At 46.7% G+C, this 27,683-nt stretch overlaps 1 protein-coding gene across 5 annotated transcripts in view; it reads right to left on the bottom strand.

Moving 5' to 3' along the window:
• The window catches only part of ATP2B2 (ATPase plasma membrane Ca2+ transporting 2), a 1,489,679-nt gene that overhangs the window by 265,188 nt on the left and 1,196,808 nt on the right, over positions 1-27,683 (bottom strand). For all 5 annotated transcript variants that reach the window (XM_086938944.1, XM_086938947.1, XM_086938945.1 and 2 more), the window contains one exon: positions 19,069-19,310. In XM_086938944.1, coding sequence (XP_086795070.1) covers positions 19,069-19,310 — 242 coding nt within the window. The remainder of the gene's footprint in view (positions 1-19,068; positions 19,311-27,683) is intronic.

Here is a 27,683-nt window from a genome sequence, read left to right as displayed (position 1 = left end):
ACACAAGAATTCCAATTCAATAAAAGCATAGAACCCCCAACCATCATCATCCTTGTTTGCACTGATGTTCCTAAAGATAAGTACTTGTGTGAAGAGAGCTATTAGTCAGTTGTAAATACGGGTTTGTGAATATTATTGATGTTAATACAGGATAACAATTTATTTTTGACAGTTTAAACTCTCTGGTGTGTTTGCTTTTTATAGGTAGCACTGAGTTTGGCATCCGCGCACAAGACAACATGTCACTAGGAGCGTCCGTTTTAGTTTGTTCTGCTAACCGGGTAGAATTGAGTGTTTTTTCACAGCTTGATAGTTTGGGGAGCTGTTGACATTCTAAGATTGATTTTGGCAGATTCAGCTGAGGAGAAATTTTAGCGACGAAGGAGGAGGTTGTTTTGAGTTGTCATGGTTGGACTTGGAGTTAAATAGCGAATTGTGTGGCATATTACCAAGGGCCTTTTTGCCGCTTTAGCGGGACTTTTTCACGCTAAAGCGGCGAAAATGTCATCGCCCAATTACCATGCTGTCACTAACACCAGATAGCGACAGCTTGTAGGCGATAGAGAGCATTTTGGGGCCCGCTTTGCGTGTCAGCGATAATTATCGCTAATGACATGCAAAGTGGGCGTGCCAAAATGTTAGCGACTGAAAACAGTCGCTAACATCGTTATCGCCTATTACCTACATAGGCGAAGCGATGGAAATAGTCGCGCTAAGCGCAAATATCTCCAAAAGCTAACGCCTGCTAATACCAGTTCTTAACCATGTTATCCAATGGGAGGTGGATAACATGGCTAAGAGCTGTTTCACGCTAATGCGTGAATATCGCTGTATTGTCAGCGATATTCACGCATTTCGCCTGATTTTTATTGGTTTTGAGATAAACCTTGCTAATAGCAAGTTATCTCAGCAATAAAAATCGGTGAAGCACGGCGATAATAATTTTGCCGCCAACCCTACTTAGCGATAAATATCTCTGTTTGTAGGTAATATACCCCTGTATGTTTTTAATCTAGGTGAATTATAGGATATTGAATATGTATATAATTCCTACAGTTGATTTTGTGGTTTTTGGAATTGAAGGCTCTGAATATTGCCTATTACATTATTTCAAAAGTAGTAAGGATGAGCGAGGGGAGGGTTCATCAGGAGAGGACTCCTTGTTAGAGGATAAGTTAAAGGGTGTAATTGAGAGAATGTCTACTGAGATTGGTGGTAGGCATAAGGCATAGATCATATCAGGGCCCCTTCCGTGCTCCACCTACCCCCCACATCGCTGGCAGGACACACACATCAACTCCAGAACCTACAGAAAAAACAGTTAAACCCTCAATTCCTTATCCCGGGAGCAGTCAAGCAACAACCCGTTACCCAAACTTAGACACGATATGTAGAAAAAACATATGGCATTAAACTATTTCCCACTAACAATGGGCTTGTGAATGGGGGTAATCAAGCCACACAGTCAACAAGCATCATCGACCCTTCCCATCCTGCATAATCACAGCTAGGCAGCCACATTATACACATTGGCACCACAAGACAAGGGTGCATACCAGGACCCCCCATTGCTGACACACCCCACACAGGTCCACACCCGGAACAGTCCGGGCAACAACCAAGGACTAAAGCCCTCACCCCATTCAAGGATTTCCTGCCCCTGGAAGAAGAGTCATTAGTATGGCAATAATCAGCATAGCAAAGAGGTACCCACTGGGCACGGCCCACAACCCAGGGTCCCCCTTGCACAGTCACTTAATAGTTCCACAGAGTCCGGGGCCACCGCCCACTGCCGCCCCCCATAGGTTTAACTTACCAATCTCAAGTGACAGATTCAGATCAGTCCATCCACCATCTGTGGATTTACTGGCAGCATATCCCACTTGACCAAAGAGGGATCATTAGAGGTAGAATCTACCAATTGCATATCGGAATGAGTCCCAGTGTCTGTGCTTGGGCTGGAGTTGCGGTCATGCTCCGTGGCTGCCAGCAGGGCAGTTCTCTGTCCTGTTCCATCTGGGCCCTCCTGGGACCCAGCACCTGGCTCATAGGAGATCAATCTCTGCAACGCCTCCTCAGATGCACCCCATGGCAAAGGATGTCTTTCCGGCATACCGTGGGTCCCACTCTAGGTACAATATTTGTCCAGCCACTCCCAAACATCAGCAGGTGTCAGAAAGAAATACGTGCTCCCATCTACTATGATCAGCAGCTTAGTAAAGAACAAGAGAGAATATTGGAGTCCTGCTTTCTGCAGCTCTCATTTTACCCCAAAAAAGGATTCTCTTTTAGCATGCGTGGCCGCAGTGAAGTCAGGGAACAAGTCACAGCTGTGTTGTCCACTTCAATAGGGCATCAGTGAAAGCCTTCTGTAGTAGAATATTGTAATCCTGGTAATATAGTAGCCTAGCGACTACTGGTTACGTAACAGACCTGGTGCAGGGGGCCTTGCAGGAACCAATTGAGCACAGTCAAGGGCAAAAAATGGGGTAATTACTGCAGCAGCAATCATGTCGGCCTCATCTGTAACCTCCAGCATTCCTACGATCCACTCATTATTGCATCAATTGCAGACCTCTGTGTCCTCTATGTTGCCCTCCGGTATTTCCACTTGCTCAGTATGGTCTAGCACCTGCAGCTGCAGGGAATGTTGAGCTGGGCCCAGCTCTCCGACAGCCATCTTTGTCTCCTTAACCCTGTCCATTAACTTGCAGTGGTCTGCTTGCATTAGGCAAAGTTCTTCCGATACAGTTCCAATCTGCAGAGTAGCTTTGGAGTCTGCAATGGCAGCCAGAATCTTGTCAGGAGTCTGCAGGAGGGCCGGGGGCACCTATTCCATACCGCAACCAAACTGCAAGCTGTATCTCTCAGGCAGTCCCTGTGAGGCTGGGGACATACTAGTGTCTCTCATTATGGGTTTGCCCATCTCCATGTGTCCACAAAAGTCCCCCCAGGAAATGTGTACTACAGGGATACCCAGACAATTCAGGTCCACTCCTAAGGCCAGCATGTCCCTGTCTGCTAGTTCTCCGGCTGGTTGTCCTGCAGGAAGGCACTTTCAGCACTCCTTCAGCTTAGTCACAATGTATAGAGAAAGGTGGGTGAGGAAGGAGCAGCAAACATCTTCTCAACTAGGGACAGAGCCCTGCCTCCGCCAAGTCGGCAGTCCGTGGAGTACCCAAAACATGCTAAGAAAGGAGGTAAGCTTCCCCCTCCATCATACTGTCCTGTGCCCGTTGGGCCTCAGTTCACAAAGCTGGCCATGACATAGCCCTGGAACCTCCAGGGGCATCCCTCGTCCTACGCCCAACCGAGGCAGCGCTAAATAACTACATTGAGTCGTTAACTGTTTATAACACACGGCATGGGCATATGTATGCTCCTGAAGGCCAGTGCAATATACCTAGTTTTTGTCAGGTGTAAATAGGTCTTTCCTATTCCCTAAATGGAATTTTAAGAGGCACAATGGTTGAACCACAGCCAATTAAATTGCAGGGATGAATCTGCTTATAGATTACTGATGGCAGGTAGCATTAATACATTAATCTCAGTATTTATCCCTCACCCTATGGAGCACTGAATAGGGACTTTTTGTGTATATATATTCCCATTCTAGATATTATGGAGCAGCATGTCTGAGGATCGGACCATTCATCATATCCACCTTTAATATCGGCGTCTGTGACAGATGAAAACGGAAAAAAGTTATTTAAGTGAGTAACAACTATATGAAGCAAGACACAAACTAGGGGCTCTCAAACACAATAGTGTACATTGTTTTATTCATGTCTACCTATTTGTAGCTCACATTGCTAAACACTATGTATTTTGGAGAGATATATTTGAGGATTCTCCGTTGATGTCACGTTGTATGCATTGGGGGCACTGATTGTTCTCTATATATTGTAAGTATTCATCCATATAGGATGTCACTAGTAACCCTTGCTGTAGTCCAACAGACTAGCAGCTTGTATACATGGTCATACTTTAGAAAAATACATTTATGTCTGTTTCTGCAGAGTGGGATCAACTCTTGGAATAGACACCTGACCTAGTGCTCGTATCGGTGAAACCAGTGCCCTGTAATCAATATACAGGTTATTACATTTTATATCTCTTTAGAAGTAGAACGAATCTTACTATTAGTAGGGCGAACCTATTCTTATGGATTATCATTGGTTCTCCTCTCTTCTCTTACATCTGTGATGGTTGTACACCTCCGAAATAGTGATTTTAAACTCCAGTACTTGGATTTATTCCTGACGCATATACAATAGGTAATTCTATTCCACCTTCTAAAAAATCTTCTTAATGACAGCTAGATTTTAAGAATATCTGGGGTCAGTCCCAAACTTTGATTTTAATCTCACTTAATAGTGGCACAAGGGTGTATTGCTCTATTCTGCTCTTATCTCTTTGGGATATAAGGACCTGTATGACTCACATCATGGTTTTTGGGTGATCATATCAGTCATATTGCGCCTTAAGAATTGTGTCTTCATGCACAAGTGGTTTTAAAATTGGCATACCTATATATTCTCCTTTATAAAAATTGGCACTGAAGTAACAGTTTATCATATCTAGAAGCATGATCTGCTCACAATAAAAGAGAGTTTTTTGTTTCAGTCCTTTTGTAGCATGACTGCCAGTTTTACGATTGTGGCTGGGGAAGATTATGGGTTCGCTCCCTGGTGTTTCAATGGTCCTTTGTGCTCAGTTGCAGGAAGGGTATGTTTCTTGTGGCCAGAGCATGGCCATGATAACCTGGGTTTTAATCTGTTACTTCAGCGATCACTGTGTGATTCTGGCCAACTTCCAACTTCATCTCTTGTCAATGGAATGCATGTACAACGTGTCCACGTGCACACGATACATTGCTTGCAAAGTGAAGTATTGAATGGTAATATTCACCCCAGCAATGATCGAGGAAAGCATTCCTCCACCTATGGCTTAATGTAGCGCCTAATTACTTGTTGTAGCACTTTTCGAGAAAGCACTTAAAATATAAGCTAAAACCAAAAGAACCCCTTGGTGTTTGTGGTTTAGTATATTCCTTTTGGGTGAGGATACAAGGTCACTGCCACGTCTGCGCACTTCAGGTGCTTTTATATTGTCCAGGCTCTCCAGACGGTGTCATGTGGAACTATTTTTGACAAAGTGTTTTTTAGATGTGTCAAGAACAACGTTTCAAGGGCAAATGCTAGCCATAAAGTCGCATGAACATGAAATCTTGGCCATCAAGTGGATATTTGGGTACCATTTTATATAAATTCCTTTGCGAATGTGTCAAAAGTCTCAGCTATCATTCTAGGATAAAATATGGTACACCGCCCCCCAGTGCCTTTTGACATAGAAAGTATGAAGCAAATATTAGGTGACAGATAACAAAAGGCTGAGAATTTTGGTATAAATCTTCAAAAATTGGCTGACTGGCACAAAAAGTAGCAGATCACTTAATCCTGCAGGTTACCATTTTTGATTTCGGTGGGAACATTTGCATTACATTTGGTGGATGGGATGAATTAATTTTGTGCAATCTCAAACCACTGTTAGCTGTGATGGCCTCCATTAGCTGTTGTGGCCTCAGTTGGTCTTCAATAACTCTGAAGTGTGTCCTTTGCTTTTATCATCCACACCCTCTGGCATTGACCTCTTCTAGACTCTCATGGCCACCACAAATAGTGATGCCCTTCATATGTTTTTATGATATTCATTGTGTCTTATGATTTTCACTGACTTCTGTGGCCTTCACTGGCTTTTACAGCCCACACTGGTACTCATTGACTCTTAGGGCTTGCATTAGTGCAGCCTTTTTTGTGAGTTGCAGAGGCTGGAGTTACGAGGATACATGCTCATCTTGAGGCTGCATAGGTAGCATGTGCTGCAGTCACCCGCATGCCAGCACCCTTCCGCCCCCGCGGATCACATGCCTTAGAGCTACCAATTTGGATCTTGTTCTTGGGTGTAAATCTCAGCCGGTAGGTAGAAATAAACATAACTGCTGTCAACTGTCGATGGGAACACACCATGCCTTGTAGTGTAGTTCCTATTTTCCCTATAGGCCCTGCGCATTGGAATAACATAAAAAGCAGTGTAGACGTAGGACTGAGGTCTTCTAGGTCTCTACTGACTATGTTAGACTTCATTTAGGTTTGCGCCAGCTAGCTCAGAGGTCACTGTAAACTTTCTTGACTGAATAGGAAGTGATCAGCTTGCCTGGCTCAGACAAGAAGGGATTCAGCTTCCGACAACCGCATAAACATGACAACTTTGCTCCCCAAAATAAGAGTCAATCTCTAGAGTCGTGTGAAACAATAGACAGCTATTTCACTCAGTCAGACGTGCGTTCTTAGTTTCACCAGAGTGCAGAGAAGAGAGAGAGACGGGCGTTTTCAATAAAGGGTATGATTTATTGAACAGTCTTCCTTCTCATGCAAGAGAAATGGATTGCCACAATTGCAATACTTAATATCAAGTAAAGTCCGTACAGTAAAAGGAGTATTATGAAATAATACTGTAAAATCATTGATATGGTTTCTTAGCCATAAGATGGTTAAAATTAATAAAATATATACAATATATACATTTATATATACATTGGCTAACGACCTCAACTAGTGCTTCTAACTACGCCTACCCCGGTGTACCTGACCTAAGCCAAATACGTGGGAGGGAGTAAGTAAGTAGTAGTTTAAGTTAAGTTGGTTTTGCCAAGAGTTTGATTCAAGAATTCTCTCTAAGGGTTTAGTCAGCACCGTACCTCTGGAATAGAATGTAGGAGGTCTGGTATCTCCCTCTCAGGACCCGATATCCCAGTCACCCGCAAGGGTAGGCTGGAAACGCCGGAGCTGGATTTTCTCGGCAGGAGAAAAGACGGCGTCTTTCTCAGCGCGTCAAAGAGGAGGGGCAGCGTCCGTGGGCTTCTCGCATCTGCTGGGCTCTCTGCAAGGGGACAGCTGTTCTGCTCCAGTATTCACCACTGTGTGTTTGCTTAAGGCAACGTTGGTATATTTATACCTGAAAGGTGCAGAGTTTGACGTAAGTTTTTGGACATAAGACGTCAATAAAGATGTCACTAAGAACTGGTCGTTCTTTCAGTGCTCGCAGGAGTTCTATTACTAATCAAAACAAAGCAAGCTGGGCTTTCCCAGGTTGCTGGGGGTTTGGTGTGTCGAAAGAACTCGGTGTGCTCTCTAGGAATCTAAGGAAGTGGCTTCTGCGGTGTCATGGACTGCAGAGGCGAGTTACTGAAATATGGCTCTGATCATTATGCCATTATAGGGATATGTATTGATTATAGCCGTATAGGGGCATAAGGTCACAATATTGATCGGGGTCCTAGATAAATCACATCAGCCTATTGAATTCAAGTAACACATTTAATGTTGCAGCACACTTTTTATTGTTCCCTGTAGTTGGCTAATGGCATAAGCTTATAATTGCATGCCTCTAGGAGTAGCTGAACATGTTATACTTGAACTGTTGTTTGCTTAAGTACTTACTGCCAAATGCTCACCGCAATTCAAGGTTTGTATCTGCACAGCTACCGCATTATGGTGCCTTCATTGTTCATGTTTCTTATCTGTCCCACCCATTCATTTATAATTTCGAAAGGTATATTGTCACTTTTATAGTAGGCATGAGCCTTCTTTTCTGTGATTTAGCGTTGTTGCACTATGGCTGTGCTTGGCTCAATATTCTTTCTTGGTGGCTGTCCCAAGTAGGGTCTTAGGGTTACCGGCATCAGCAAAGTGTTTTTTAGGGTAGGGGTGGATAGCTTATTGGGATGGTGAGAGGGGGTAAGTATTGTATTGCCATTTCGGTTAACAGCTCAAGATATCGTTTTTGGGTCCCTGTAGGAGTGCAGTCAAAAGTACTTTGCCTTGTAACCTTTGAGGTGTCTCAAATGACTCTGGTGACAAGTGGGTTGACTTGAGCTGATCTTTTGCATGCGTTTTGTGACCTGTTCTACTCAGGTTTTCAGTTTGCTATGTATGACATTCTCATAGTTTGTGATCTTATGAATGGCCAGATGTGTGATGCTGAGAGTGACACGCTTTTGTGGGTAAAGCAAGAAATGAAGTCCATGATAAGGGATACATTTCAGAAATTACACCCCTTTTGAGCAACGATCAGCTCTAAAAAGGTTTTTGAAACTGCTGCAGAGCACTTGCAAGTTTTTCAGGATGTAAGCCCCACTTAGTGTTCCTCAAGCGTATGCGTATGTCCTTGTCCATGCATGAGAGGGCCAGGGGTTTAACCCACCAAATCTGGGTGGCCAGTTCTTTCAAAATGGCTCCTCACAGTCATCAATAGTCGGCCTCATATAGATTGGGTACGGTATGCCATTCTAACAGTGCATGTGCATCTATTGGGGTATTATCTCACTGACTACAAAATCATTGTTGCCTTGCAAATGGCGGAAATGAGTAACTAGTCTGTGAGTGAAGTAAGTGGGAATTTATGTAGCCGGAATGCACCTAACCCAGAGTTCCTCTCCATCGATTAAAGTGAGTGACTTGACCAGCAGTAGGTCAGTTAAAGAGAGGGCTGGGGTCACAGTCTCTGTCTAGGCATCGTGCTTTATTATTAAGGAATTAGGCCTCTGCCACATCTTGGCCTTTGGAGTCCCAGATCAAACTTCAGAGGAATGGGCAGCATTTCATGTTGTCAGAGAGCTGAGTCTGTCTTTTCCTGAGTCTTGTATAAGCGTAGATAGATTATGGCAGTGCCCATGCCATTGAGAACCTCGGCCAAGAAGGTCACCAGGCTTCGAGGGCTGCATGATGCTGCAGGTTGTGTGTGTTTGCATAGTTCAGGCAAGCCTACATCGACTGTATGTGCCAACCTGACTGTGCTGGAGTACCCCTAGCACTGAATAGACCAGTGGACCAGTGGTCCAGCTATGTCTGGGGATTTTTTTACTGAGTTGGAGTCCCTTGTGGGCACCGGTAATCTCCTACAGGGGTAAGGCATGTTTTTTTTAATCAGCTGGGAGACAGCCTAGCATCCAGGAAAGCGACTCCTCATCAATAGCAGGTGGTGGTGGGACAGTTGAATTTTTGGGCTATTCATATCTTTTCACATGGTCTGCCCATTTTTCCAGTGAATCACACAGGCCAGGTCTAGGCAGAAGCTGGGGAACTGCCACACTAATTTTATTTGGGACCGCCACTGTTACAGCAAGAATGGGCTAGCTGGGCCAGTAGCGCAAAGGGCTGGTATGCTAGGTTCTGAAGCGCTAGGTGAGCTTAAGCCTGTTGTAGGTGTATGCCTCCAACTCTTTTTCTCTCTCCTGTATTCTCCGGTTGGCACACGTGAAAGGCGTGAGGAGTTGAAACAGCGACTGGAGACCTTGTCGACTTCTGTGAACATGGAAGCTGAAGGGTTTGCAGGAGTGCTTGTGTAGGGTCACTCATATGGAGGCATTGCTAAGGTTTATTTATCCAACAGGAGGCTACACAACTAAGCAGAGGAAGTAGGATGCCGCCTGACTTGTCTGCTGGTCAAGAGGGCTGCGCTGGGTCCAGTTGAGGATTGCATTGGGCAGACTCTTGCCCCAGAAGGTTTTTCTATTCTCCTAGGGAGTATTAAGGTACATCCTGTCAACAAGGATATAACTGAGAACTTATAGACAGACTTAGTTGCATTTGGTTATCTCTGAGGTTTGCTGGCTCACGGAGCAGTTTTGAGGTCCTCAATGACTGCAACTGGTAAACAGGAAAATGGGTAAGGAGTTTAGGTTGCTTAGGGTGTCAGCTACTCCTTAGAGTGAATCAAGGGTGACACAGTCCCCCTTTCAAAGAGGGCCCCAAGAAACGCTCTGGGGAATTAGTGAATCTGGTTAGTTCATCACCTGCGCTTTGTTGGGGGGCAGATGGAAGGTGAACTATGTTGGCCTGTGGAGGGTTGGGTCATAATTGGTGGGACAGTGCAGGTCCATCTAAGGCCCCCTTTTAGACCAAAGTAACAGCAGCAACGCTGGAAACTCCAACGAGTGCTGGCAGCTAGTGGAAAGAAGGTTGTAGTGGCTTGGGGGCTGGTGCGGTTGTTGACACACAACCTTTTCATCGCACCCACCCATGGATCTGCAGTGAACTGGAACAGGCCCTTGGGGTGCCCAAGGGAGGTCCAGGGGTGCCCAAGGGGGGTATCCAGGCAGGCAGATAGGCCCCCTGTACAGGCACCCCCGGTATAGGCAGTCGTGGGTGAGTTCCTCCCAAAGGGAGAGATCCATTCTATGTCCATTTGGTATTGGACAAGGGGTTCTTAGAGGAAGGGGCCAAAGCCATGATTTCACTTGGGGAAGATGTTTGTAATGGATGCCCAGTAACAATCTTAGTTATGGTTAGGTAACTCCCATGATTAGTGACTCTGTTAAGGCTAGGATGTAATTATGTAGGTAAAAATGTAAAATTATGGGTTACTTCTTTTTCTCATGTCTGCTGTATTGTGTGCTATGAAATATGTGCTATTCTATATTAGTAATTTTTGCAAGGCATAAGTGAGAAGTTACTACGATGGTTCATCTTTATGTTTCATGTTTTGTAGTTGTATTTTGCTTGTTGAGGATTCTAGTGTGTTGTCATGCCTTCTTCATTCATTACAGGGGATTTGTTGAATCTTGGGTGAAATGTGAATGTAGTGTTGGTCTTCTTTGTAGAAGAAAAGAGAAGTGCAATAGCTTGTGATTGGTTTGATTAAGAAATATGTGAGTGATGTATCTTCTCCCACAATGTGGTATTAACAGAATGAATTTTGAGCTGTTCAATATTTGCAACTTTCTACGAAAACTGTTGCAAGGTCTCCATAAATCAGCTGAGTCGACGCAATCTGGAGTTCCTGGTGGGTTAAAAAGTTCATACTTACTTTCATTTGATAGTCCTGTAAATAAACATTCCTGTAAAAAGCATGCGATGCTTGGGTCTCATACATTTTTTTTTGTTGACATTTGTTTTATTGTTGCATTAAAGTATACAAGTACAGTGTAAATGATCTACTGACGTGGCCTCAACATTCAGCCACGAACAGCCAAGCGCGCAACGTTTTCTTGTTTTTATACAACTGGTGCAAAATTACAATTTCCAAGGATAATCAGTGTAAATCGTACATATATGTTCGCAGGTCGGGAAGCAGCGAGTCTGCACTCCTAATGGGGCAGTGGGTAACTGCAGGTATGTAGGATCCCGCCTCGAAAGCGTAGGATCGAGGTCTGTACTGTTCATACAGTGGAGGCACCTAAGAACAAGGGGAACAAAACTGTGGGAGAGAAGCATGTGGGCGCTGGCAGGGTCCAAGTAGGAGGATGCTGGCGACGGGCGTCGGGGAGGGGGGGATTTTCACGGGGCCAGTCAGTCTACGCTCCGAGGGGGGGGAGGGGGGGGGGGGAGGAGTGGGGCCGGGGGGTGAACACCCCACGTGTATGCGGGCACCGAGGTGGGTGACATGTAATATGAGAGTTTGATCAAGAAGTAGGAGGTACCAGGGGACGGTCCCAGGAGGGTAGACACCATGTAGAGGCTACTGGTTCTCAGGGGTGGGAGGGGGGGGAGGAGTAGGTGGTTCTTCTACATGTGTGGACTGCCGGAAGCTGTGGAGGAGCATGGCCCATTCCATGGATATGGGAATTTTACGCGCACCCCTGGCTTCTTCCTCTCTAAGGGCATCTTCCTCCGCCGCCGCCCATTTACCAACCGCGCCCTTCCATGCCGCCACAGAGGGACCCTCCGGGGAACGCCAGCGCATGGTTATACATCGGTTGGCCAACAGGAGTGCTAGGGACACGAAGCGCCTGTGTACCGGGTCTCGCTTAGGACCATGGAAGATGCCTAGTGCGCTGGACTCCCAGGTGGCTAGGGTAGTGAGGCCCGTTAATCCCGTCAAAGTGTCGTGCACCGCCCGCCAAAAGGGGTGAAGGTCGGGGCAACTCCAGAACATGTGTCGGAAATCTGCCGCAGGGGAGCAACATCTGGGGCAGAGAAATGGTGTGGAGGGATAGAACTTCTGCAATCGCGCTGGGGTGAGGTATGCCCTGTGTAGGATACAGTATTGGATGTTCTTGAAGCGGGCGTTTCTAGAGACGCGTTTTGGGGCTTCAAGTGCTTTAGTCCATTCAGAGTCGTGCAGTGCGCGGCCTATGTCCTCCTCCCAAGTAGCCCGCAGGGTCGTAAGAGGAGCGTGCGAGAGTTCCCGGATGGATTTATATAACCAGGTGATTAAATGGCGTCCCACCCCCATATGTAGGATTGTATGTATTACTGGATGCGTGTCTGGCTCGCCAGTGCAGAGATTAAAGTGGGGCCGGTATCCGTCGAGTAGCTGTCTATATCTGAGGAATTGGCCTGGGGAGAGTCCGTATTCAGCGATCAGGCGGTCAAGCGATTTTAGCTGGCCTTCCTCGAAGAGCGATTCCAGATCCGTGATGCCACAGAGGGACCACTCAGCGAACAGCGGAGCGGTGAAGTAGGAGTCCTGCCTAGGGCTGCCTATCAGTGGTAGCAGCGGGGAGTATGGAGGTCTACCGGGGGACAACCGGTGGATCCGCATCATGCACCGGCGCGCTATCGCCACTTGAAGGGGGTATGTGCGCCGTGGCTTGGTGCCCGGGAGGAGAAGACGAGTGAGTTCTGGGGTTGCGATTCTGCCGGTCGGGGTGACGGTCTCCTGAGGGTAGCGATCCGCCGTCCAGTAGGATAGCCATTGGAGCTGTGCCGCGAGGAAGTATGCCTCGAAGGATGGGGCTCCGAGCCCTCCCTGAGTTGTGGGAAGTTGGAGGGTTTTCAAGGCAACCCTGTGACGACCCTCGCCCCAGATAAGGGTCCCTAGGAGGGAGTCGACCTCGCGGAAGAAGGACCTGGGTGGTATAACCGGCAAGTTTGTGAAATGGTAAAGGAGTCGGGGGAGCATCACCATTTTAGCCAGGGCTATCCGTCCTATCGGGGCCAGCGGGAGTTTATTCCAGAAGGCGACCGTAGGGCGCAGACTAGCAAGTACTACGCGGTGGTTGCCCTCAAACATGGCTGCTGGAGAGTGGTACAAGCGGACCCCGAGGTACCTGGGAGCCTCCGCGGACCACGAGAGCGTGTGCGGACCGAGCTCGACTTCTCGGGGGGGTAGGTTCGGGTGTAGAGGATAGACTGTGGACTTGTCCCAGTTCACTCGGAGTCCCGAGGCATCTGCAAAGTCCGCCAGCGCCGCCCCTATGGGGGCCAGGTCCATTTCGATGTCTCGGACGTATATGAGGAGATCATCCGCGTACATGGACACGCAATGTGTGTCATCCGCGAGAGGAATACCCCATTCCACACCCTCCAGGCGCAGCCGGACCGCCAGCGGCTCGACCGCCAAAGCGAATAAGAGAGGCGACAGGGGGCACCCCTGCCTTGTGCCCCGCCAAACTCCGAATGCCGGTGATATGCGTTTCCCGATACGCACCCGAGAGGTGAGATCGGTGTACAGGAGGCGCGTGTACGCCATGAGTGTCGGGCCGATATTGAGTCGGCGTAGGACCGAAAAGAGATAAGGCCAGGTGAGGGTGTCGAACGCCTTCTCCAGGTCCATGATGAGACAGGCGGCGCGAGGAAATCGGTCACGCACCTGATCCTGAACATGGAAGACGCGGCGGAGATTCTGGGAGGTGTTCCTTCCCGGCACAAAGCCGCATTGGTCGGGGTGGACCAAGGGGCGAATGATCTGCGCGTATCGATCCGCAAGGATTCTCCCCAGGAGTTTACAGTCGGCCGACAGGAGCGTGATGGGGCGATACGACCCCATGTGAAGTGGATCTCTGTGGGGTTTGGGGAAGGTGACGATCACGGATTCTCGCATTGACTGGGGTAGCCTACCAAGATGAAGAGATGCCCCGAATACCCGTGAGAGGCGGGGGACCAGCAAGGGGGAAAAGGACGAGTAGTATTCTAGTGGGAAGCCGTCCAACCCCGGCGCTTTATTGCGGGACATGGCCCGTATCGCCTGGGTGATGTCGGACGGGACAATCTTGGCGTCGAGGGAGCGCTTGTCGACGTCCGATATTGTGGGTAAAGTCAGGGGGTCCAGAAAATTGTCTACGGAGGACAGGGAGGGCTGGGTTGGGGCCTCGTACACCTGTGCATAATGACGGTGGAACGCCAGAAGGATCTCGGCCTGTGAGCGCACCAGCACACCGTCCGGGTCGATAATATCCGTGATGGGTTTGAGTTCGGTGTCCTGTCTCGCCATCCAGGCTAGCAGTGCCCCTGCTTTGTCCCTGTCCTTATGCACTCTGGAGGCGTAAGCCCTAAAATTATATTTCCGGAGGTCAGCGCAGGCGGCCTGGTATTCCGTCTTAGCCTCGGCCGTGAGTACAGCGTGTTCTTCCGAGTCGTCAGGTCGCTTAGTGAGTGCGGCCAGAGCCTGCTCCGAGGTTAGGAGTGTCCGCTCCAAGGTGCGGCGCACCCCTACCACCTGTTTGATGCAGTCTCCCCTGGCCACCACCTTAAACGCGTCCCATTCCACTAGTACCGACGACGCCGTGTTTGCATTATGTGTGAAGTAGTCCTGTATGCTGGTTTTGTGTGTGTCTCTGAAGACGGGGTCGGTCAGGCAATCCTTAGGGAGGCGCCAGGTGGGGACCGGTGGGTGGGGGGGGCGCCAGGTTAGGCGTATAATGTGGGCGTCATGATCCGAGAGGATCCGGCCCAGGTATTCTGTAGACGTGATCTTAGGGAGAATTGGTGTAGAACAGAGGAAGCGGTCTAGGCGGACCCGGAGGTTGTGTGGGATCGAGTGGAAGGAGTATATGCGAGCCAGTGGGTGTAGATGTCGCCATGCATCAGTGAGCGCCCAGTGTGTAACCCATGTCCTAAAGAGTTCTGCCTGCCGGGGGGCCGGGGAATGTGCGGGAGGGGGATGGGAGCGGTCTAGGGTGGGGTCCAACGTGCAGTTAAAGTCGCCTCCTAGTATCCATGGGACCGTAGTGAATTGGGCCAAGACGCCAGTGAGATGGTCCCAGAATTTATCCTGGTCCACGTTAGGGGCATAAATGCTGCCAAGGAGTATTCCCTGCCCGTCCAGAATTCCCTCTAGTAGCGCATATCTGCCCTCTTTGTCCACCACCCGTCGAAGCGCCCGGAAGGGAGTGCCCGGCCTGACCCAGATTAACGCGCCGCGTGCAAACGCCGAATATTGTGTGGCACAGAAAGTCCCTCGCCATTTAGACTGTAGGCGAGTGAGTTCAGTAGCGTTTATATGTGTCTCTTGTAGTAGTGCGATATTGGCTGACATGCGTCTAATGTAGGCATAAACAGAGTAACGTTTGCTGGGTGTGTGTAGGCCCCGCACGTTCAATGTGAGGACGTTAACGTCTGAGCGTGGGGCTGCCATTCTTGGGGTGTCGTGGGAAGGGTGAGGGTCCCCCTGGGATACCCGAAAGTCGCCAGCATGTCTGTGTCATGTGTGTTCCTGCGCGCCAAGCTTCCACAATCGTAGGGGAGGGACTAAGGGGAAGAACAACAGATAGAACCTTGGGTGGGCAACAGTCCCAATACTGAGGATATATCACTGGAGGTGGCATATCCAAACTAGTATCCCACTAGGGGATAAATATAACAGGTAAATGCGGGGGTGGCAGCATGTGTCGCTGCTGGGCCTGTGCGCGGGTCGGGCTCTTGTAGGAGAAGAGTCTATCGCTCGGCAGCGCATACAGTAGTCAAGCGAAGCAATCTAGGCTCCTAGATGTCGCGCAATGTAGCGGGCAACCATTGGAAGGATACAGTAATTAATAGTTCAATGTTTATGACGAGGCGTTAGGTTGGCTGGCCAGGGTAGCGTCCAGTGCAGGTGCCGCCAGGAGGGGGGAAGAGATTGGGCCAAATCCTGACATCGTTCCATCGCTGTCTCGGTCTTTCTCTGGGGTGAACAGGTGTGGACGACCTTCCAGGTCCGAAGCTGGGGGTGACATGTGCAGTTCGGTCACCGCTCGTAGGGCGTCCCGTCGTTCTTGCATGATTTGCGTGAGGTCGGGTGACCCCGTGGGGGAAGACCCCTGGCTTTTGGGGCGGCCGGATCGGGCGCGGCTCACGCCCCGTCGTCTAGATCTCCTGGAGTCGTTGTTGCGGGTCTTCTGGGGTCCGGGCTTAGGAAGCAGTGGGCAGTGGAATTCAGTCCAATCTTGTGCTTCCGCCGTCGTGGTGAAGAAAAGGGCTTTCCCGTTGTGCAGCACTTTAAGGCGGGCTGGAAACAGCAGGGAGTACTGTAGATCGTTGGCACGAAGGCGCCTTTTGATTTCCAGGAAGGTGGAACGCCGCTGCTGGACCTCCCGGGCGTAGTCTGGGAACACCATAACATGTTGATCCTCCACCTGCAGGGGGCCAGCCGCCCGGGCCGCGCGGAGCACCGCATCTCGGTCACGGAAGTGCAAGAATTTAGCCAGCATGGGTCGTGGGGGGAGGCCGGGTTTGGGCGCCCGGGCCGGGACTCTGTGGGCCCTTTCGATGGAGAAGTACGGTGATCGCTCGCTCTCTGGGGTGAACGATCTAGTCCAGGATTCCATATAGGTCAGAGGATCCGAATTTTCAATCCCCTCCGGCAGGCCCAGAACGCGGATATTACATCTTCTCGAGCGTCCTTCCAAGTCCACCGTGCGTTCTTCCAGGGCTTCCACGCGGCGTAGGACCTCTCTCATGTCTTCCTCCTGCATCTTCACCACGGGTTGCAGCTCGGTCACAGTTCGTTCTCCTTCCCTCACCCTGTCCGCCAGTTTACGATGATCGTCGCGGATCAGACCAATGTCCGTCGTCAGGGCGCCCAGTCTTTCTTCCATGGAGAGGCGAGACATTTCGATCGCCGCCAACACCTGGTCCAGTTTCGCCGTAAGCGCAGGGTCTGTTTGCGACGCATTGGCTTGCGTCCACGTCCTTGTGTGTGGCATCTTTTCGACGGCCGTTTCAGGGACAGCCGTCATCTGCGAGGCTTTTGTCTTCCCCATAGGTGCCGGTAAGTGGGCCACCGGGCCGCCGTGTACTCTGGGCACAGCAGGCCGACGCAGCTGGGCCACGGGCAAGTTCAATGGCAGCCGGCCACTCCTGTCTCCCCAGGCTCCGGGGCGGTCCCTCCTCGTCTCAGGGAGCGCCTTCTGGTTCAGAGGTGGTCCGAGGCCATCGGGTCCGGTGGTCCCGGTGTCAAAAAGGCCCCGTGGGCCCCCCTTGGCGCGTGGCACAGCGTCAGTGGCGGCCGGGAGGGCCAGAGGTCAGGTGGTGGGAGTTCAAAGGGGCTCCGGAATAGTGGGCGGCCGTTGGCAGTGACTCGAGTTTGGGAGGAGCCGCCCCTGCTCCCGTGGTGAGGCTCGCGCTGCTCCTGGAGTCTAGGGCTCCGTGGGCGCCATCTTAGGGTCAGGCACCCGGAGCTGGCGCTCGGCGCGGGGTAGTGGAGGCGCTCTGGGTCCTCGGGTCAGTCAGCGGCGTGTGCCTCGGCGCCTCACGGAGCCCCCGAGGTTGTAGGGGGGGGGCCACAGGCGCCGAGACCTCTGAGGGAGGGGGGGAGGGACGGGCACTCACCGCCCTCGCTCGCACGTTGTCGACCACTGGACGGCACACCACCACATCCACAGCGCGTCCGCCGACCTTCCGCGCCTGGTGAGTCTGCCGGTGCCGGGGGGACGATCAGGCTCTCGGTGAGGCCATAGTGCCGATGTAGTGGAGCCCCGGTGCGGCGGCCGCCATCTTGCGCACCGGGATGTTGAATCACGGGGAGGCGCCGTCCGGCGCGCACTCCGGGGGGGTCGGTCCCGTTGTTGTTCTGGGGCCCCTCGTAGGCGCCCGTCAGCTCTGTCTCTTGGGGCTTTCAATCACCGGGTCAGCTCCCGGTGGCATGAGTGTCCGCCGGACAGGGTCGCGCCCGCCATCTTGGATTGAGGCGCTCGGCTCCGGGCTTGTAGAGGTCGGTCCGTGCTGTTCGTCCGCCGCCGCCGGAGGTCGTTGAAGCGGCGCCCCAGTGCACGGGGGATCCCAGGTGCCTATTCAGTGGGCTGAGGCTCCCGGCGATCTCGGGAACTGGGCTGGATGCTAGCCCGATCGCGGAGCCTCAGCAGGACACAGCCGCCATCGTGGCTTGCTAAGCCACGCCCCTTGGGTCTCATACATTATACAGAAAACTATTACACAATTTTAGAAAGTCTGTGTTCTATTTATTTTTCATAACCAGTTGATGTGCGGTTTGCACCCCATCGGATTTGTTAATGGCAATTCAATTTATGATGTGACTTATGTACTAATAGGTTATATAATAAATTACACATTTACAGGTGGTTGTAAAAGGCACCGCGTAATGCATAATTGTTAGACAGGTCCCATTATGTGGCTCCTGTGATCGGACTTGAATGTAGGGATGGAGGTCCACAAGGTACAGCAGAACGCCGTCTCTGCATTTCCTTTCCCCTATGGGAAACATTAATGTCACTGGTGCTGCTTTTGAAAAAAAACATCCCTTTTGAAACTGCCTTGGAGGAGATCAGGTAGTGATTTTTTGGATTACTCACTTCTCTCTTAGGGCTTGACATGATTCCAGTAGAGGAAGCACTCTCAATTGGACAGTTTCGCCTTTTGCAAATCATTTGCCACCCCATCAACTAATCATTTGTTGCAACTTCAGCTATGGTCACAACCACTGATACAACCTTTTCTGGAACGCCCTTTTCTATCTGCAAATTAGGAAGCACTATAGAAGCCATTTGTATAAATGAAACGCCATTTCTATGAATCAGAAAGAATTTTCTAACTCATAAAAGGGCTTTTGTATGTTTTGAAAAACAGCGTTTGTGACCAAACTCTGAAGACGAATTGAACTATACCTTTGATAAGGGGAAATCTGAAAAAGTGTTACACTTATTTTTTGTAACGATTTCCAAAAACTGGTCTCACTGTTATCGCCTGTTTCTTGCTTGTATTGTTTACGAACCATTATGTCAGTTTTGCTTTATCTTTTATAACAGGCAAGGCAGGAATGGCTTTTATAGTTTAGCAATATAACCTACATGATTTAATGCCAAAGAAAATAGGATAACATTGACATAAAAAGAGGGAACTCAATACTTACTTTTTTAGTACAATCTCGGAAGCTCCTTTGCTGTACATCCGATAACTGTTGTCAGCTAATTTGATGACAGAACTCATGGATTTTCGAGCTGAGTTAAATGTATACACTTTATATAGCTTCTCTTCTGGTATTAGGTTTCGGGCAGGCTGGTAATCACGCTTTAGATCCAGGATTAAACCCAACAAGCCACATTCTGTCTTGTTTCCAACCTGACGTGGCAAGCCAACACCATTCTCCGGTGGCTAAAGGAAAGAAAATCACATGGAGATCATGTCTAGCTAGTATAAAGGACAATTAATAGAAACATTAATGAATCCATAATTACATTTAACAAAAACAGGGAATGTTCCAGGTCAATTATAGAGAGATGGAGGCCTAAGACATGTATATGTAATAAGTGGAAACAACTTTTGTACAGAACAGTGCTGCATATAGTAGAAATTTCGATTTTTTTTATCTTGGGTCTAGCTAGACAACAGTATTTTTCCCAATATATCTCATTTAAATACTGTAATACTGCACAGTATGTTCTTGTAATAGCTAAAATTAGTCCAATCAAAATGGAATGTAAAATATTAATATTTATTAGAATTATGTGATATTGGTCCAATATTATGTTCTTTTTATGTTACAATTATCTAAATAAAAAGGCACAAGGCAGGCATAATTGATTATATATGTTATCGATACAGTTCAATAAGTATAAGGCAGTTGCTCAGCATGTTTCAATGTCACAATATCATGTAGAAAAATATCAACTAACATAGCATTTATGTACTAAACATAATTTATAAAAATTTTACATTATGTGTAGATTTTCTATATTTAGTCTCATTGGTTGATATGTTTATAAATGATATTTAGTAACAAAATATCTATGCCAGACTTCACCCTATGATATTCCAAGGCCATACACTCCAGACAAAATAGCAATTATACTATTTTCCTCCTGATCCTATTGATCGTGATATATAATTAAAAAACACCATTAAAGTTATAGGACTGAGTTCAGTTCAGAACCCTGATATTTGTAGTTTTTCATAGAACGAACATCATCTAGGGCTTATCTTACATCACATAGAATTAAAAGTACAAGTGTCGTATGTGGGGACTAAGGGCTACCATCAACATTGATCTTTAATTGGCAATAAGCCATAAAAGCACATAAGAACCAATGCAGGAAAAGTTACATAAAATAAATACAATACAATACAATACATAAATAGAATGAAAAGATAAAATAGTATTACATTTCATTTCAACAGTACAATGGGCAAAGTTCAAACAGTAGGGTTAAATGAGTAACAAAAGGTGCAGATTCTGGTCGACTACAAAGAATGGCTCACCCTACTACAAGCTTTTTGAGCCTATGTCTCCACAGAGATAGCAGAAACCATGAGACTGCAAACACTATGGGTTGTCTGACATAGCTTTCCATGACCCTAATACATACTCTGTAATCAAGAAGACCCAGAATCCTGCCAATTGTGCGGATCCATTTCTTTCTAAATTCATATCAACAGAACAGAAAAATGGAACATGTGCAAGAGTTTCAGTAGTCCTATTACAAAAGGGACAACATCCTTCGGACTCCCTGTGTGCATGCTGCCATTTGGTAGTAAGGAATAAAGTGATAAGGTCCCAAGATTAAATTATAGATGGAGTGTCTTTGCCTGAGGATGCTCTACCTCATCAAGGAAGGATCATCGTTAAAGTAAAAAATACTGCTACAAGGGAGCCTGCTCCCGGTTGCTCAGTAATGAGAGAATGCTTATGCTGCCGGAATAGACCCTTTAAAGTGGCCTTAGAAACGTTGCATGATGGAAGCATGCATGGCTAAAGCACACGTGCCTCTACCATGCAGCCTAAACCAAAAATGTGTCTTAACAATGCATTTCTTTACCAGGCATTTCTTTACCACCCATGCCTTTACCATGCAATTTCGTGGTAAAGGCATGAATGGTAAAGGGGTATGCATGGCTAAGGTTGCGACTCTTGCCCTAACCTACAAACTCCCTACCTGCCCCCCCCAACCATGAGGTCCGAATACCTGACCTTTTCCCAAGCCCCAGAGTATTCGTAAACTGGAAGTAATGGCGCTCAAGCAGTATTTACGTTATCATATACGTGAAAAAAAAACTGCCAGGAAAGGGAGACCCTAAAACCCTGTATTGTATTGAAGACGCCAGGATGCAGGCACCCCTTCGGAGCCAAAATATCAGAGAGCACGTACTCATGCATTACTGGGACAGATCCTGAAGCTCTATTCTTTGTTCACGTGATTATTGGAGTTTGATTTAAGTAATTCCCTCTATCCACTCGCACTGGCGTCAAAACCGACGTACCTTTGATTAGCTAGTAATTACACTCTTGAATAAATATTGGTTCTGCCAAGCCTTAGCATACCCTACTGGGTTGGAATTATCACTGGCTTTGGGATATTACTGACTTTGGATTCAGCCACAGAGCCCTGAAGAGTCAGAGAACACTGTTTCTCTGACGAAACACTTGTTGGCTGGCTGTGTGTTTTTGTGTTTGATGACCAATTAAAGAAATCAAAAATCTCAACGTTGTATCGGTTCCATTTGCTTTAAAAAATGTGTCTACATGATGCATTATCTTGTATGAGTGCACAGGACTATTGCTATATTCTCCCAATCCCCACACTGTCCCTAACCCTCAACAAACACTACCCTGACCCCCACCCACCCCACTGTGCTGCCCTTTAAACTACCCCAACCTCTTTTACTGCCCTTGGGCTTAAAACCCAAACCCCTAGTTTAAAAAACTACCCCGACCCCCAAGCCCTAAAAACTATCCTGAACACTCATTCCCCCCTGTCCTGAAGCCTAAAACGCAGTCTCTTAACATACACTACCCTGACCCCCTCTGACCTCCTGGGCTGTCCATAAAACTACCCAACCTCTTGCATTGCCCTTAGCCCTAATACCCTAACCCTTAATTTAAAATATATACCCGACCCGCCAGCCCTGGAAACTACCCTGATCCTCCCCTAGCCTTGTAAACTACCCAGTCTCCCCAGTCCTGAAATCTATCCTGACTCCCCAGCCCTGAAAACGACCCCTGATCCCCGAGCCCTGAAAACTACCTGACCCCCAGTCCTAAATACTACCCCAACCTCCAGCCCTGAACACTACTTCCGAGTCCCTGCCCAGAAAACTAACCCTGACCCCCCAGCCCAGAAAACTACCCCCGACCCCGCCCAGCCCACTTACATCACCATGGCACTCTTTCTGGCGAGGTCTTCCTGCTTGCATTCCTGCATCAGCCGGCAGTTAGACCGCGCACTGCCGTAACTACCTATATGAGTAGTTAAAGCAAGCGTGGTTACAGTTGCAATGTCGGAACACGCATGGCTGAGGCAGTGGTGTTGTGACTGTTTAGCCCTTAGAAATCCCAATAAGGTCTGAATGAGTAGACCAAAGATTTGCAGACCTATCTGGGTGAGGCAGTGCTAGATAAACCTAACTCAGGGAATTGTCAAGGCTCTGGGTAAACGGAGGACATCCTCCAGGCCCTGCCTGTAGGGGAGAAACTTGAGGGTCGCCAACAGACTGTGCAAGTACAAGAGGGGTCTGAGGCCCATTTTTTCACTAATCGATCTCAGACCCATGTCTAGGCGAAGAGGAATGAGCGTGGTGCTAACAGGGAAGTTGGTCAAAGGGCTCATAAAGTGTTTTTCTATTTTTTCTAGAGGAGCAAAGCCTTTGTGGCCCCATATTCAGCGCAATACAATGCTGACCTCAAGGCTTGCATGTTATACATTTGGAGAGCTGGGGAAATGGGCAAAATAGACAACTCCACTCGGTCCAAGTAATTACCTCTAATACCGTTCAAGCTTTAGCTTGCACTCCAGGATGAGTGGAGTTCAATCAAAGTGTTTGGTGAGAGTAACCCCTAAGTATTCCTAAATATGAACTTGCTACAGAGGGACTCCATTGAGTGCGGAATTAGGCCTGGAGGATAAAAAGACATTAGAAACCATACACTTGTTTTTTGTAATGCTGTTCTCTAAGCCCCTCTGTTTACAGAAGAACCCAAACTTACCCAGGAGCTTTTTCAGTCTCACAGGGGTTCTAGAGATCAGGAGGGTTTTATCCGTAAACAGAAGAGCTGGGACCCTAACATCGGCAAGCCTCAGGATATCGTTCTCACTGCTCGAGAGGAAAGTTACCAAATCATTAAGAATGCGGGCTTCCCCCATCGCCCCGGGAGGGGGTCGTATGGGATCTTGGCATTCACTGTATGGGTGATTTTTTGGTTGATATGAGGCTCCGCGATTGGGAGCAGATGAGATTACAAGGGGATGATTCAATTATGCTAAGGCAGTTGTGTGTACCTGGTCAAAGTTTACACCTACACTGTAGAGCTTAACCGCTAACTCCTCTTCTGCCCTTTCTTATTTTTTCTCATTTCTTCGACATTACTACTGTTTATGCTATAGTGTGGTTTGTTCTCTCCTTATGTCTGTTGTGCAATTGCTCTGTGCTGAGATTGTATGTTTAATACTGCTGCAATGCTTATATGACTTAAAAAATGAAAGGGAGATGCTGGTGTCAGTACCAGTTTCAGGAGCAAAGCTTCACATGCTGTGGGGAGGATGACAGCACTTTCAGTGCTACAGGAGACTCCACCCCACTAAAATTGCTATGGTGCCTGGTGGCGTTCTTGTCTTTAGGATTGTGTGTCCCACCACGGAGATGCCGGTGTCAGCACTTGGTTCAGGTGCAAAGCTTCCTAAGGGCTACATGTACAAAGGATTTGTGTTATTATAAACAGGCCGATTTACACAATCCGCCAGTCTCCGAATGAAAAAAGGCTTATTTACACGTGCAAGCCCTATTTACAAATCGGTAACCTATTACCAAATCGCAAATTGGGTTTGCAATTCTGTATTAGGAAAGGACATGTTTAGGGCGTTGCTTCCTAAAACAGAATCGCAGTGGTATGTGAGAATGTTTTGCAACCCAAATATGGTCATAATACATTCACATTCAAGGAGGTGGTAACCCATTTACCTTTGTAAATTTTCATACAAACATTTTTTAAGAGCAGTCAGTGGTCCCAGGGACCACTGCTTACTCGTAAAAAGTGAAAAGAACATTTTTAATTTTAAAGAGTCCCCCTTTCCTTTAAGGAACTTGATCTCCATTAAAAAAAAAATAAGATTGCAAAAGATTGCTTTATTTAAAAGCGATCACAGGCATGGTGGTCTGCTGACCCCAGCAGAGCACCATCCCTGTGATGTTAGCGATTCTCAATGGGTTGCACACCAAGATATTCATGAGGTAGGTCTATTTGCGACCCACAGGAATTCGCAAAATGTGTCAAAGACACATTTGTGCATTGATGTTTGTGATTACCAAGTATAGATTAGCAAAAGTTCACTATTTGATAATCACAACCATTCCCAACAAGAAGAAAATAAGGGTACAGAAATAACAATCAAATCAAAACATACATTGACAACTGAGAACATCTTTATTAGACATATCAAAATATTCTGGTTCTCAATGTATAAAATCCCATCTTCATTATAGCCAATAATGAATCTGCCCTATACATAGGATTCAGAACTCAAGCCAAAGTAAATAACAATACCTAAAGAAAGAAGTTTGGGTTAGGTGTCAACATTTCAGTCTCTGTTGCATCAAATCAGTGAGAAAGCGGGCTTAACATTTTTGGGGGGTCTCTTACCATGATCGTATCATGGATGCTGCAGTGTTTTCAAAATAAGAAACATATTTTCCTCTCTGTGATGATAGGCCAATTGATTTACATCTATTGTTCAAATCAAGGACTTCTCCATTGAGAATTTGAGTTTTCTCCTAACTATTTATTCAGGGGGTCAAGAAATTTCGCATGATCCACCTTTGTCCTGAAGATGGTCTTACTGATTTGATGCAACAGAGAATGAAATTTTGATGCCTAACCTATACTTCTTTTTTTTTATTTGAGTGTTGTTATTTCGGTACCCCTATTTTTTTGTTCTTGGAATATAAAATTATTTAACTTTTCATCAGACTGTTTAAATTGCTTTAATTATTGATTTCTGTCTTGAGTAATTGCAATGAGTGTCATTAGATGTCACCATATCTAAGATAAGTTATTTTCAACCATAATTCTTGAATGAATCACTTGTAGGAACCTTTCCCTTCTAACTTTATTACCCAAGCCCACAAGAGTTGTTTATCATCTTACTATACTTTCTAAAAGTGGCATTTTCAGAATTACAATTTAAAATCCAACTTGACTGTAAATTAGGATATTAAATTGTGATTCCAGGGACACCAAACAAGAACTGGTCACCTATTCCCATTTGGAAATTACACTTATTACAAGTATTATAAGTAGATGAGGTATTTGGCCATTAGTAGTCTACAAATTAAATTATTTAAGTGATAATATAAAATAGGATTAATTAGACCACTCTATGACATGCCCCGGGTGTGTTGAAAGGCAGCAATGGCCATATTACATTACTGCCTCTGGTGTGCTGTGGGCACATGCACCTGCTTTTCATGATCCACGGTACCAAATTACATAAGAGGCTTTAGAAGTGGCTATTTATACATGAGATATTGTGTCTACCTGTGCATGACATTGAGCAGGAGCACATTTTATGCCTGGCACCAGGGAACAGGAAATACTTTATTTGAAAGTAGCAGGGCCCAATTCAAACAAAAGAATGTATTTGACAATGAGCCCTTTACACATACAACTGTTTGAATAAGAAAGCAATCTAGGATTGCAATGTGTGCCACTAGTAAGATGCAGTCAGTTCATACCTGAGTGTGTCTTAAGGGACGGGCAAGGAATGTTAAAGGGATCCTCCAACTTCTGGGACCCATCCACAGGGGGATACGTTTAAAGTCTACAATCATGCCTTAACAGGAGTAAATCTTAAATATTGCAAGGTGTGAAGGGGGACAGTAAATGATTTGTGAGTACCAACAAATGTGGCCTTTTCTGGGCGTCCTCAAATTGTCAGGTCATTCTTTCTCTGGCACACCCTTTCTTAAATAAATGTATTCAAATGACAACCTCTAAATCCATTAACTGAAGCAAAACTAACTGCCCTATATCAAGATCTCTGACTTAACCTGATTGGACACTTCTGCCATACACAACACTGTAAACCATCAAGATTAATGTACCCCTCTTTACCTTTAGTAGTGGGTTTCTGCAAGTAGGACGCCTAATAAGGATTACAGATATTTAAGGTTGCTTTATGTCAGAGAAAGGGGTCGCCTAACAGTTAAGAATAGACTACTAATTTTAAGGAGTATTTTGACTGATTACAGTAGGATTCTTCCTCTTCTGTTAAGGCACAGACAGGTGAGAATGATAGAACATGCAGTCTGAGATATTTGCATTCTCTATGTGTCTTAAAGTTAAACATTTCAATCATATTGGTGAGTCTCCTGAACTGTCAAGGATAGGTTCAGAAACGAATGGACAGCTGGCGGGAGATTTACTAATATTTTGTGATTCGTTGTGAAGAATTATGTAAACCAAGCAAATGATTTATTTTGAATTTTCTTGCCATTTAAAATGTGTTCTTCCCTGTAATGTTGCCTTAACACCTTGGCTGCTAATGGTTTTCCCCTCCTGTGCTAATATTCTTTGAATACCATTGTTCATGACGAGCTCAGCTCGTCATAAGCACAACTCAACCGTGAGCAGCGAAGGAGTTAACCTACCTCAAGCAGCTCAAAGTGCTGTTTTACCTTACTTTTGCATGAGGTGGGCATTTAATGAGTAGTACATGGGTGTTCCAATGCAATAACCAATAGGGTTTGACACAAAGAAGTATCTACTAACCACAGTGTAGAGGGTTTTGCACCAAAATAGACATTTTTCAGAGTCGCATTAACTTGAGAAAATGCTTTTATTTCTCCATACATTTCTGGCTTTGCCTTTCTACCACCAGCTACAGCACACATCCATAGTGGGAAATGTAAAAAAGAAAAAATAGGCATAGTTTTTGTACTGGAAGGAAGCCCTTCCAGTATCAAACCTAAGCTAGACATCACCCACACAACCTTGCACTATGGTGTAAGGGCATGTGGATGGAGCTAAGTAGCATGATTGTGCACCAGCACTAGGGAGACCACAGAACAGTGTTGTAATTTAGTAAATATGGTGCCTTCCTGCTTTCACCCTGTCATGCAACACAGCAACTTTGGTTGCTGAGTTTAGTTACGTTGTGTTGATTTACATGAGTTTTTCGTAAAAATAGCCCCTTGTTTGCATCCTTTGAAATCACAAGTTTCAATTCACTAACAAGACTTTATAACATTAGAACGTGTTCCATGTTGTGTGTTGAACAATGCTAAAGAATGCATGGACTAGATATTCTGGAAGTATTGTACTTTTAGAGGTAGGATTTGATTGTTTGGCATATTAGCTGTAAGGACAATACAAATGCACATAACCAATTGCAAAGCCTGCTCAGATCTTAAAGGGTGCCTACACGGTAAACATTTTCACAAATGGTGGTGACTGATATATTCATGATGGTTCAGAAGCGTAAGTGCAAGACCAATTAAACACTGTTTGTTGTTTTTCAGTCACCCAAGAGAGAAACAAAC

The sequence above is a fragment of the Lissotriton vulgaris genome, chromosome 9 (assembly GCF_964263255.1).
Source record: "Lissotriton vulgaris chromosome 9, aLisVul1.2, whole genome shotgun sequence".
Taxonomy (NCBI): Eukaryota; Metazoa; Chordata; class Amphibia; order Caudata; family Salamandridae; genus Lissotriton; species Lissotriton vulgaris.
Note: the sequence above shows the minus strand (reverse complement) of the source record. Positions and strands in the feature narration are given on the sequence as shown.